The sequence below is a fragment of the Manihot esculenta genome, chromosome 12, assembly GCF_001659605.2.
Source record: "Manihot esculenta cultivar AM560-2 chromosome 12, M.esculenta_v8, whole genome shotgun sequence".
NCBI lineage: Eukaryota > Viridiplantae > Streptophyta > Magnoliopsida > Malpighiales > Euphorbiaceae > Manihot > Manihot esculenta.
The window spans coordinates 11,610,600-11,624,279 of record NC_035172.2 but is presented as its reverse complement, the minus strand read 5'-3'; the positions used below and the strand labels follow the sequence as shown (position 1 = coordinate 11,624,279).

At 36.8% G+C, this 13,680-nt stretch overlaps 1 protein-coding gene across 5 annotated transcripts; it reads right to left on the bottom strand.

The window, feature by feature from the left end:
• Positions 1-511: 511 nt before the first annotated feature.
• Positions 512-5,901, bottom strand: LOC110628062 (protein SUPPRESSOR OF GENE SILENCING 3). 5 transcript variants are annotated; one of them, XM_021774510.2, is made up of 6 exons: positions 5,741-5,901; positions 2,852-3,913; positions 2,419-2,713; positions 1,954-2,198; positions 1,093-1,253; positions 512-999 (listed from the first exon to the last, which is right to left on the bottom strand). In XM_021774510.2, the coding sequence occupies exons 1-6, from the start codon at positions 5,870-5,872 to the stop codon at positions 762-764; spliced, it is 2,133 nt and encodes a 710-aa protein (XP_021630202.1). In that variant the 5' UTR covers positions 5,873-5,901; the 3' UTR covers positions 512-761. The 5 variants fall into 5 exon arrangements, 4 of the variants coding, with proteins under 4 accessions (XP_021630202.1, XP_021630205.1, XP_021630204.1 ...); XM_021774513.2 differs by having other exon boundaries at positions 2,852-3,905; positions 5,741-5,859; XM_021774512.2 differs by lacking the exon at positions 5,741-5,901 and adding an exon at positions 4,712-4,872 and having other exon boundaries at positions 2,852-3,895.
• Positions 5,902-13,680: the final 7,779 nt, after the last annotated feature.

Genomic DNA, 13,680 nt, shown 5'->3' with positions numbered 1-13,680 from the left:
CTACTTGTCGCAAGAGAGGAATTTTTTTTAAATATTAGAGCAACTCTAAAAGTACAATTTTAAATATATTATTGAAATTTTAATATATTATAATTTTAAATATATTATTGAGAATCAATATATATAAAAATAAATATAAATATAAATAATTAAATTATAATATCAAATTAACTAATATTTTAATATATAAAATAATTCAATCACTTTTCATATAAAATAAATTAATAATTAATAACTCTAACACTCTCCCTAAAAATTCATGATTAATATCTTTTAAAATTTTTTTTTTCTTTTCAATTACGATAAAAAAACACAAAAAAAAAAAACGAACAAAAAAACACAAATATATAACAACTCAAATTGACCCACTCTGATTAAACCATAAAACCAAACTGATTAAACAAATCCAGTTTTTCCGTTTAAAAGGATTAACCGCTCCGCCTCGCCATCATAGTAGTTCCAAGCATTTAGAATAAAGAACAAGTACAAATATTTAGCCGAAAAAGAAACATAAGAAAACGCCTTTCGAATTCCTACTGACATCAGGAACCCAAACTAATCACATCACATCCTAATATCAATCAAAACCAAAGCTCATAACTAATAGTAATGAAGAGAGCAGCATCCAGCTGTAATGTTAATAACATTTCCGCCCATAATAAAAATTTTTAAGTTTTCGAGCATACATGAACTTCATGAAGCAAAAGTCTACAATGACTACTCATGATACTTGACTGTCTTTTGGCTTTCTTCATACATTCCTACTCTTTGCTGGTTGCATTACATCCTTCTTTGGTATGTGGGCGGGGAGTGTACTTGTACATCAAGTGTGTAAGTTCTGCATCAAACTCTTTTTCTAACTTATACTCTTCCTCCCAGTGCCTCCTCTTCATTTCAGCAAACTTCTCCTCGTGTGCTTTGATGAGCCCATCTCTCTCAGCTACATACTCTTTCATCTCTTTGTCTTGAAATTGTACAAATTTATCCATTTCTTCCACCCTGAAGTAAATAAATGAAACATAAATACAAAAATGGCCATCGCAACTATTGTATTTTCTGCAACTAATCATAACAGTTCAAACCATTACATACCTGCGCCTATATTCCTCAGAATTAGAAGGATTGGAACTTAGCTGCTTTGCTTTCTCCCCCCTTTCCTTCTGTTGTAGGTTCTCAAAATCCTCTTCCTTTGCATCCCTTGCTTCATGGATAAGCTTGAGTTGATCCTTGAAAAATTGCTCTTGGAAATCCAGCTTCATAAATCATTAAAGTTTAAGAAATTTAGAAAAAAATTGCCAGCACCATGCATTATTTCCCACAAAACAAACCAAAAAAAAACCCTACCCAAACTGATTATAATTCAATCCATACTTTGAAGTAAGCATCACCAATATACTCGATTCTTCAAATGAAATCAAATCTTCCACTAACTGGCAGAAGATTCTTTCCCAAATGTGGGTGTATTTACAAATAAGTCCTGCTGTAATTTTACTATCAAGTAATATTCAGTTGTTTGTTTTTTCCCCTTGAGGATTCACAAAGCCCTCAAATACAGCAGGGTAAACTCATGGAAATGCCAATATCAGACTTCAGAGTGTACCAAGCTTTAATTGACACAAAGATGAACTTATTGCAGTTATCATAATAAATTAGAAGCAGCAAGTAAAAACCTTGAGAATTCCAAGGTAACCCATTCATTGCCATATGATGAAGTTCAGTTTGTATGCCAGCAGAAGCACTCAGAGATGCTTATACAGAAAAGACACTGAACAGTTGGTTTAAGGGCCCCCAGCTCAATTCAAATTTTCTTTTCAGGAGCAAATATCGAACATTTGCATCAAGGGCTATCCTAACAGGCCACATGCACACGACATTCTTGAGCAAAGGTCAGCTGAAATGCATAATCATTAGTTTCTGCTTATGAGATGAGTAAATATGCACTAGTTGTTTTACCTCCTCCTGGCTCTGTTCATGGTGCATCTGGGTTCTCTGCCTCACAATGCGGTTTTCTTCTGTAGTCTTCCGCAGTTTGTCGGTAACAATTTCAAGAGATTCCTCAAGAGTCCTGTTCTTCCTTTTTTCTTTATCAGCCTTGCTCTTAAACCAAATAAGTTGCTGGTTATCCTCACTCATTTGATTGATTTGGCACACTACCATTTCATGGTAAGACCTCATCTCATATTTCAGCTTTGACCTCCCTAATCAAAATAACAGCATGTCAATTAACTGTCGATTTATACAAGATAACTCAAATTTTTGTATGCCTTTTGTTCACGGAGGAAAAGGAGAGGGAAGGGGTACAATTAACAACTACAATTTAAATATGAATAAATAATAACAAACCAAAACTCGCACATAGACGCACACAAACACACGCACGCACACATGCAGGCAGAGAGAGAGAGAGAGAGAAAGAACCTTGAGAATGCTGATTGAAGATGTCCAAGTCTTCCTTAACTGCCATGTAACCATAGAGTTGGCGGTTACCACCAGGATGGAACAGGACTCGACGACGATCCCAAGCATTTCTATCAGTTCCCTGATCAGCAAAATGCTTGTGCAGACGTTCAGCTTCCAGATAACCTCTTGCAGAGCTCTCAAATATCAGAATGCTCATCCCACGATGTCCCTGTGGTCCATATGAGTGTCTAGCCTTTGCAGCAGCATACCCACTGAAGTAATCAAGAAGCTCCTGATTGCCCATTCCAATCCACTAAAATCCAATTTAACACACCAAGAGTTGGTAAGTACTAAAAATCTGGCAGAGCATAAAAACTCCATTTCATAAAAAAATAAACACTTGAATGATAATCCCACAAAATTTAATTACCAAAAATAAAAAGAGACATACCTTATCATTCTCATCTTGTTCAAGCCTTGTATTCATAATTATAACCATTGGAGGCCAAACTATTTCATGGTCTCTTTCCTCGTCTTTTAAGCCTTTCCATTTTCCGAATACTTCACCAGCTGGAATAACTGAAGTTCCTCTTCTACGCAACTCCTCCTCCAAAAGTTCTGCAAGCTCTCTGTGAAGCCTCACCCTTTTTGATCCCTTTGTTTTTGCATGTGTCATCAAGGGCTGCAGGCCTCTGTACCAGTCAATGGCACCAGGACCGCCTTGGCATGCTGGACAGTGCCACTGTCTTGCTGGTTCATTGAGTTCCTCAACAGTCAAACTGTCTAAACTCTCAAAAAATTGCTTGAACCATCTGCTTTTCTTGCGAGTCTCATGACTCTTTTGACTGGCATCTGAGTCAAAGTCTTCACTAAGGAGCTCATCATCTGTATCATCCATAGCATCATCATCTTCATCATCAACATCAGTTTCTTTGTTAACCTCAGTATCTTCATCTTTTCTCTGATCATCCTCTGTACCGTTTGGATCAGTAGCACCAGCTCTAGATCTCCAATTCCATCCATGCTCCAGAGGTGGGGGAATTACTGATTGTGGAGCAATGTAGTTGTCCAAGCCCCAACTGGATGATTGAGGCCTGGTATTTCCTCTGCCAGTTGGCTTCTTAGAATCAAAACCCTGAGTTGGCCATGCATTTGCAGATACCTTTCCTGATCCACCATTATTTCGCATGCCTGGTTTCTGTACCAGATCTGGGTGTCCCCAAGCTTTAGAATTGGAGTTCTGAGAACCCCAGGGCTTTGCAGCACTGCTTCCAGCTCTGCTCTTAGTCTTCCGTGATTTAACCTCCCATTCTCCATCATCTTGTGCGGCATCCAACCTAATGCCTGCTACACCTTGACCCAACTGCTCAACCTTAGAAACAGAGATTTCTGATGCACTTTTCCCCGTAGATGATGCATTATTACCAGTACCAGCACCAGCAGCTGAAGTCCTTCCCACTGCTCTCCTTGAACTCATTTTTGCAACCAATGTGGACTGGATATAACTAAAAATCTATCAGATTTTACAGAATTAACAACTGATGAACAAAAGCGAACATAAACACAAAAAGAAATGCACTAAAAAGCTAGCCAGCTAAAGCACTCAATGCAAGCCCAAGGAGGAGCTCAGTTGACAATTGAGCTTATTCCTTACTTTTCTCAACAGAGTTCAACTCCTGCGGCCACCACCCAGGGGGTTGTTTCTAAATGCTCATCAAAGGCAACTAATTGATGGTTCACATAGCAAAACAGAGAAGAAAATCATGCTTTTTTTTGTGAAAAATGAAGAGTTTTACTACTTTAACATTTCCATAGAAATCATTAAATGCGATTCACTCTTGATTTCTCTGATAAAGCAATACAAACCAACTAAAACTGTCAACTCATAGAAACTGATTCTCTAAACCAAGATTGGATTTCTTCCATAGGATTTACTATGATCCCTTTCAGATGCCTAAATAATATAAAGGCTTATAGCATGATAATGAAAGAGTCATGTAAGTCATAAACTTTTACTTTTTGAAAGTCATAACAGTTTCAGGAATTAATTGATCAGCAAGCATCTAATAGTTGTTTGAGAAAGTTCCATTGCCTCATTAATGAGATAGAGATGCATGTTATAACACAATTACTGATGTTCCAGACTTGATCAATTTTAAAATAATCACGAATAGCTTGCAAAGTGCTAAAAATTCCCCTAGATACATCACACAAAAAAGTTAGCAAGATTTTGCAAAACTAGCATATAATTAGAAGAAAAATGAGTGCAATAGAAGAGCAAAACATAATTGAAAATATTAATATTTTCTACCCCGCAGAAATGGTGGGAACTAGACTTGGGGAGAACAGAAATACATAGTATCGCTTAAGTTGACTGCATTGATAAGAATGACATTCGACATCACTTCAGAGATTGAAGAGGCAAACAGTAAATGATTTTAGCATAACTTCTCTACATAACCTCTCGTGAACCTGCAAGGCCCTGACATTCTTATGCCTAAAGCACACGTTGGTCATGCGAAACCCAAAGGTCGTGCAAAGATGGTAAAAATTAGGAGAATAGATATAACACAGGAAATCTAATCATAAGGATTTTTCACTTAAGAAAAAAAGGCTCATGAGCTGAGCATCGGAAAAAAAATGTCGACAAAAGAATTTATTCAATAGAAAGTTCTAACAGAAGAGAGAGATTAAGAGATTAGGTTTGCATGCTAGTACCACTCTTCTTAACAGAAAAAAAAAAAAGAAAAAAAAAAGAAAGAAAAGATAAGAAATACAAGAATTCCATAAGCAGAAAACAAAGAAAGAAAAGAAATGCTAAAGAAGATTTTTTTTGGGGGGGCTTTTTAGATCATTTTCCCCTCTCTGTGCTCTTTCAAGTAAGAGCTGAAGGGAATAAAGCATCTTCAACATTATCTGCATTTCCCCCTGTTCAGTGATTAGACAAAGAAAAATCAAATACCTGAAATCAATCATCATCCAATATAGTCAATCGCCATCAGAAATACTACATATCATCTAATCTTCAGGCACAGATTAATTTTTCCAGAATGAGATTAATTTTTCCAGAATGACCAAAAAAAAAAAGCAAAATAAATACCTAAATTCGACACATAACTACTATAACGAAGACATCCAAAAGCCTAATGCAGAAGCATAAAAAACAAAAAAGGGTTTAGATGGTCAAATCTCTCGCTCTACAGACGGTGAGCAAGCGAGCTAGAGCAAGAAGACCAGTGAGCCTCTCTGAAAAGAAAAGTGTATCACAACAGGAGGAAAGACAAGGAACCTAGGAGAGAGAGCGTACAACAATCGCGAGTGTAAATGGAGCACATTATACCTGAAAAAGACGGACTTCACGCTCACGGTTAAATCCGCTGGAAATGAAATTACACAAGCCGGCAAGTAGTCGAGAGTGTGAGAGACGAAGAAAGAGAAAACAGGCGTAAGAAGGAAGCAAGAGAATAAGCATATACAAATGGGAGTAGAATCCGGATTCCAAAATTTAATTCAATCAGGTTTAGTAGTAGTAGTATTTAGATTATAAATTTAATGCATGTCCACTTCAAAAAAAAAATTTAATGCATGTTTATTTAATTTAAAATTAATTTTTTACACAAACGTAATGTAATACTAATTATTTATTTTTTTTATATTTTTATTAATTTTATATAAATTATAATATATATTATATTGAAACACAAATTAAATTTGCACCTTTTATTATCATAACAGTACTTTATATTCCAGTAAAATTTATATTAAATCAGGTTTAATAATATAAACTACATTCTTTTAGAGAAATTTAGTATTTAGTTTATCAATTTTATGAATATTTATTTAATTTAAAATTAATTTTTTTTAACATACTTCATACGTTACATTATCTATATTTGTTAAATATATTAATTATTTATTTTTATGTATTTTTATTAATTTATATATATTATAATATAAATTATATTGAATCACAAATTAAATTTAATCTTTTATTTTCATAATGCTAAATTATCATAACAGTATTTTATATACAATAAAGTGTTTTATTAAATCAATTAGTATTTAGTTTATAAATTTTCTGAGTATTTATTTATTTGAAAATTATTTTTTTTAACATACATCATACGTTACTATATCTATATTTGTTATGTATATTAAATATTTATTTTTTATATATTTGTATTAATTTTATATAGATTATAATATAATATATATTATATTGAATCACAAATTAAATTTTATCTTTTATTATAGCAATGCTAAATTATTATAATAATACTTCATATTCCAATAAAAGCTGATTAATAAATCAGGTTTAGTAATAGTAATTGCAATCTTTTAAGAAAATTTAGTATATATTGAATTACAAATTAAATTTGATCTTTTATTTAATAATGCTAAATTATTATAACAGTTCTTAATATCCCAATAAAGTTTATTACTAAATCAGGTTTAGTAATAAGATTTGCATTCTTTTAAGGAAAATTAGTATTTAGTTTATAAATTTTATCAATATTTTATTTAAGTTAAAATTATTTTCTTAACATACCTCATACGTTGCGTTATATATATTTATTATATATATTAATTAATTAATTAATTAATTTTATATATCTTTATTAATTTTTGCCGAAAATGCTCTTATTGTAATTTGCCAACCTATAGAAAGAGGAGGAGGTTGGTACATAGAGGCAATCCTTTCAACACTTAAGTCAGTAAATTATATAATTGAGCGAGTGAATTGATAAGTATGAGTAATACAAGTGAGTAATAGAATGTATAACTTGAATAAATATTTTGATCGGTTTTTATATTGTAAAAAAATTAGATTAGTTAGTGATTGTCCCTAAAAATTCAGTTTATACCGACTAATAGATAAAGAATTTTGTGATAATTGGGATTTTTTGAATTGCTGTGTAATGTCCTACATCGGTAATAAACAGCTTATGCAGACTTTGCAAACTCTTCTAGGTGGATCTTTATTAAAACGGGCCTTTCTAAATATGGTTGCTTTGACTCTACGCCTTCAAGTGATCAAGCTCGCATGTCCGAGTATCTTAGTTATAAGGGTGTCGCCATGTGGACTAACAATATGCTGCCATCGTGTAACATATTTGGGTGAGTACTGAGTAATATCATACGTCCCCCATAGGTCTTTGATTTTTCATATTCGAAAGTCTACACTAGCACACACTGCCTAGACACATAGCGTCATCAGATGGGCTTCTTATCAACGTCTTCTCGCATGTCTGAGACGTTTCATTTCATGAGGCCCATTAAAACCAACCGTCATATCAGTTGTATAAATCCTTCCTTCTTCACACCATTACTAATTTTGTAACACCCCTTATCCTATCAAAGAGTAGACAGAGCAAGGAATGTCACAAACTATACCTTTTTAGATATATCAAGACTAAACAATTTCTTTTATCTGTAAATACCAAGTTTTTAGGTAATGAATGTAACTTTCATCAAGTGATTAAAATAAATGTGAGATTTCTAAACCAAAATTTTTCGGCAGAGTTTCCTCTGTTTCATTAGCACTTTAACCTGTAATACATATGAACATCACACTTATAATTACACTAACAACTGTCATTTGATATCTTACTATTCTTGATTACATAACCTTTACAACTCACTCTATTTAATATGTACATGCCAAAATAAAACTGTACTATGACTCAGAGACTCAAAAGAATCAGCTATGATAATGGCCTTGATATCTGATGTAGACCTCTGATGAACTTCGCGTGCCTACGTTATCTACAACCTGTGTGAGGTAAAAACCAACACGCTGAGCTAATGCTCAGTGGGTAATAACAACAAATAACAGAATAAAACAAACAAGCTCGCATAAATAGATAATCAAGTAAACAATTACAAGCTAGAAGATGCAAACATGTTAACATTCACCAATAAGTTCACAAAATCAAGTATCAATCTTAATTAAGATCTTAGCCCTTATAAACACATAGTAGGATCGACTAGGTAGATAAGGAGTTATAACGGTAGGCACAAGGTGCCGAACGGTAGGCTCAGAGGTCAAAACTGTGATAGCAGAGCTCTGTGGCCATGCTTATGAGGTACCAGATATGTAACCTCAAATATAGATCATGTATCGGTAGCAGTACTGCGAACTCTGTATGTTTATATGGCATGCCATACCCTTAAGTTAACCTCGACTCCTATTACGTTTACCAGGGCCAAGTATCATTAATTCAATGTATCAATGTAAATGCATGTCATTTGAAACTATTTGAATTCATTTTCCAAAGTACATATATCATATGCCAAGGTTTACAATATGGAAAACTCATGGCAAATAGTGCAAAACTTTATTGACTTAACATTTCAATATAGAAAACTACATTCTACCATATATTGCATAAACTTTTCAAGTAGATTAGAGTTATAATTTGACTTCAGTTTCTTCATAAGAAATGTACATTTATGTCTTATCTTTCCAACGAAGTATGGTTCATGCAAATCTGATCATCCTAACTTAAGTTATGAATTTTTCTTTACAAGCTGCTCAATAAGGTCTTAATCAGTCCAGTATTGGTACTTGTTTATAGTATCACAAAACTTATCAGATTCATGCATTTCCATACAAATTCAAGCTTAAGTGTCTTCTACAAAGTTTTAGATATACTTCTTAGAATTCATTTGGCACTGGTTTTAACAAATATCACTGAGTACATAATTAGTTATAGTATAATCAATACACTCTGTTCCGGATGCACTATCACTGTATCCAGTTTAGGTTCACTTACAATTTTCATCATATTACTTACAGATTCAGAATTTGGTCAATCATGAAAGTTTTAGATCTTTGTCTTAGCTTTCATTTGGTATATTTTAGGACTAATTTTAATAAATAAACAATAAGTTATGAAGTTGTTAACACAAGCTGCCCTGTTATAGCCTATTCTACCAGATTTGCACTTTTAGCTCTCATGTTAAGTTTCTTTACTATAAGCCTTACAAACACCATTTTAACATTCATATAACATATTTATACAATGAAAGCAACATTTCCAGCAAGTAAAATCAATCTCCAACTTCATATATCCATGAGAAAATTCAAGGAAAACAGAAAATCAAAGAAACACCAAACCTTTCTTGGATTCCTTCTTTCTTTTCCTCTTCTAATCTCTAGCTATCTCCTTTCCCTTTGATGTTCCTTCACCTAGGTAGATTTATGTCTTAGGAAAGGATTGAATAAACTATAAATTAAAGCTCTATAATGAAAATTCATGCATGAAGAAATGAGAAGATGTTATTTCCTACACATTTCTAAGCTCACCTTTGATTTTCAAGCTTGGTGCATATGGAACCCTAAACTTTTCTTCTTCAATTCTTTCACTATATGTGTAACGACCCGAAAATCGGACCGCTACCGGCGCTAGGATCCAGATCGGCTTAAGGCCGCCGGGACCCGTAGCAAGCCTGACATGCAACCTGTAAACCTGTTTAATCCCATACATGATCAACAATTATACATAAAAATTTAAAACTTTTTCTTTCATACATTCTATCATACACCAAACTCAACCTGTGCATGCACTGAACATATACATTATCATAAACTTGACCCCTCTGTGGGATCTCATCAATGCCCCCAATGGGGCAATACATGTGTTGAGTTGGCTAACCATAGACATCAATAACACTAAGATCATGCATCAACAAGGGATTACATTATACTATGGTCAAGCACACTTCTAATCTCAATATCGTTACATTACATGTCTATACATCATTATACAATCTGTCATGTCCACATTCTAACTATTACATACATATGACTTCATTACTCTTCTTGACTTCTCTGTCTAACCCGTACCTGCAAACCTGGGGAATTTGGGAGAGGGGTGAGCTACTAGAGCCCAGTGAGCAGAATCATAAAGCATTTAAAACACATGCTATCATGGAATGCATCACATCACAACTAATCATATCAAGGATGAACTTGTCACCATTTAGCCCTCTACATAATCCAATCGTGCCAGGGGCGTAGTGCAGGCCACACCTGGTCTTTCTCTTATACATAACATAACATAACATACATGTTCCATGGTGCCGGGGGCGTAGTGCAGGCCACGTCCGGTCTTTCTCTTACATAGTGCCAGGGGCGTAGTGCAGGCCACATCTGGACTTCCATATCATATCATCATGTCATAACATATGAGGGCTAATGGATCATTCAACATTCATCCATATCAACAACATTTTATACAATGCAACATATTCGTGATTTCTAATGCATACAACCTAAAATATCACATGGCAACCGTGATGCATGAACATGCTCAAAACTGATTTATTTATTTAAAAGCATAAGGGTTATTCCACTCACCTCTGGCTAGCTCTGACACTGACTGAAGCAGCTGACTCACTGCTGGGGTCCTCGGTTCCTCAGGTCCGAACCTACACAGGTGGACTCAAATGAGGGACCAACATACTATAACATAACTCTAAAACATCTCCCAAAAACCCCCTAAAACATCTCAAAACATCCATGCAAGAACATGCAAAGGAAGGCTGGACAGGGCACTTTCGGCGGCAGGTTCGGCGGCCGAAAGTCCCTCCAGAGCCGAAAGTCAGGCAGGTTCGGCGGCACCTTCGGCGGCCGAAACTCCCAGACAGAGGCGAAAGTCCTCTTTCGGGGGCAAGTTTCGGCAGCCGAAGGCTGCCTCCATAAGAGGGTTCGGCGGCCGAAAGTCCCTTCGGCTGCCGAACCTGGTTTCTCCCAAAAGGGCAGAAACTTGGTTCGAACATGCATAACCGCCTCAAATTCACTCCATCATGCATATAGCTCAACCAAAACATGCACACAAGCTCCTAGGGGTCTCAAACTAACTTAAACCCCAACTACAACACACATACACAAGCATTTGCAAGCCACATTGTCCATAAACTCAAAAATCATCCATAACTCACTAAAACCTACACATGCATTTCTACCCCATAGATCTTGCATAAAACTTATTTAAACATATAATGAGCTTAAGATCGGCTCTTACCTCTTGAAGATCGATAGAGAGACGACCTAAAACTCGAAGGTGGGAGAAGTTGGATTCTTGAACCTCCAAGCTCCAAAACTTTGCTCAAAAGCTCAAATCTTCAAAACAAAGTTAAAACACATGAAAAACTTGAAAGATCTTGAGGAAAAACATCAAAGATTGGTGAGGGGCGGCGGAGAGCTCACCTTGGCCGAAAATGGGGAAAAACTCGCCCGTTTTCGGCTAAGGGACCCTTTTATAGTGGCTGGCCAGGCCACGTTCGGGGGCCGAATGTGCCTCCGCATGCATGCCATGTTCGGCGGCCGAACCTGGACTTCCCTCACTTGTGCTTTCGGGGGCCTAAAGGCGCTCCCGAAGGCATGCATGTTCGGCGGCCGAACTTGAGTTTTCCTCCAAGGTTGTTTTTATTCAAAAACTCATTTCCTTTTTACTTAAAATCATCAAAAACATTAAAACATTTCATGAAAACATGGTTTTACCCATCTAGAGGTCTCCGACATCCGAGATTCCATCGGACGGTAGGAATTCCGATACCGGAGTCTAGCCGGGTATTACATTCTCCCCCCCTTAAGAACATTCGTCCCCGAATGTTCCTCAACTAGTACATGCATAGAGTCATCACAACATACACATAATGTAATACCCGGCTAGACTCCGGTATCGGAATCCCTACCGTCCGGTGGGACCTCGGATGTCGGAAACCTCTAGAAGGGTAAAACTATGATTTTATGAAATGTTTTCATGTATTTCATGTTTTTAAGTAAGAATTAAATGAGTTTTTGCATGAACAATCTTTGGAGGAAAACCCAGGTTCGGCCGCCGAACTTTGAGGTTCGGCCGCCGAACATGCATGCTTTCGGAGGGACTTTAGGCGCCCGAAAATTTTGAGTGAGGGAAATGCAGGTTCGGTCGCCGAACTCCAAGTTCGGCCGCCGAACCTTGCATGCATGCGGAGGCACTTTCGGCCCCCGAACGTGGCCTGGCCAGCCACCTATAAAAGGGGCACTTAGCCGAAATGGGAGAGTTTTCTCCCATTTTCAGCCGCAGCAAGCTTCCGACCTCCCTCTCCCAAATCTTGTGTTTTTCCTTCAATCCCCACCATTTTCTTCGAGTTTTAAGGTTCCACAAAAGTTTTTGAGTGTTTTTAAGCAAGTTTGGAGCTTGGAAGTCTTGGAGCTAAAACCCTCCATTTTCCGAGCTAGGGTCGTTCTTCCTCTCGATCTTCAAGAGGTAAGCTTCGATCTATGCTTCTTTTATGTTTTATGAAAGTTTTATGCAAGTTGATGGGGTAGAATGCATGTTTAGGCTTGTTGTTAAGTTTATGGGTTTATGTTGTGATTTGAACAATGTATGTTGGAAATGTGTTGTTTGAAGTGTTGTAGTTGGGGTATATTATAGTTTGAGACCCCTAGGTGTGATGTATGATGTGTATGCATGTGTAGAAACAAGTTTATGCATGTTTTGAGGCGTTTTGGGAGGCTGTGGACACAAGGGAGCCGAGTTTCTGCCCTTCGGCAGAAACTCAGGTTCGGCCGCCGAAGTGACTTTCGGCCGCCGAACCCCCTTGTGGAGGCAGTTTCGGCTGCCGAAGCCTGCTCCCGAAACTCAAGTTTCGTCTCTGTCTGGGAGGTTCGGCCGCCGAAAGTGCCGCCGAACCTGCATGACTTTCGGCTGCAGAGGGACTTTCGGCCGCCGAACTTGCCGCCGAAAGTGCCCTGTTCAGCCATTTCTTGCATGTTTTCATGTGATGTTTTCAGGATGTTTTAGGGGGTTGTTGGGGAGTATTTTAGAGTCATATTCATGTATGTTTGGTCCCTCATTTGAGTCCACCTGTGTAGGTTCGGACCCGAGGAACCGAGACCCCCAGCAGTGAGCCAGCTGCTTCAGAGTCTCTTCAGAGCTAGCCAGAGGTGAGTGGAATAAACTCTAAGTTTTAAAGCAAATTAATGAAATGTTTTAGCATGATTCACGCATCATGAATGCCATGAGCTATATTAGGTTGCTTGCATTAGAATTCACGAATATGTTGCATTGCATACTTTGTTGTTGATGTGGATGAATGTTGAATGATCCATTAGCCCTTGTATGTCATGATAGCCTATGTGAGTCCAGGTGTGCCTGCTACTGCTCTACGCCCCTGGCACTATGACTCATTATGGAAGTCCGGGTGTGCCTGCTACGGCTCTACGCCCCCGGCATGTATAAGTAAGAAAGATAGGGGCTAAATGGTGACAAGTTCATCCTTGTTGTG

Excerpts from the sequence above, each read along its gene's own strand:
- LOC110628062 (XM_021774510.2), bottom strand. The coding sequence starts at position 5,872 with ATGCTTATTCTCTTGCTTCCTTCTTACGCCTGTTTTCTCTTTCTTCGT. Across the intron at positions 2,714-2,851 it reads AACAAGATGAGAATGATAAG|TGGATTGGAATGGGCAATCA; the intron begins GTATGTCTCTTT and ends ATTGGATTTTAG. Across the intron at positions 2,199-2,418 it reads CTTCAATCAGCATTCTCAAG|GGAGGTCAAAGCTGAAATAT; the intron begins GTTCTTTCTCTC and ends TATTTTGATTAG.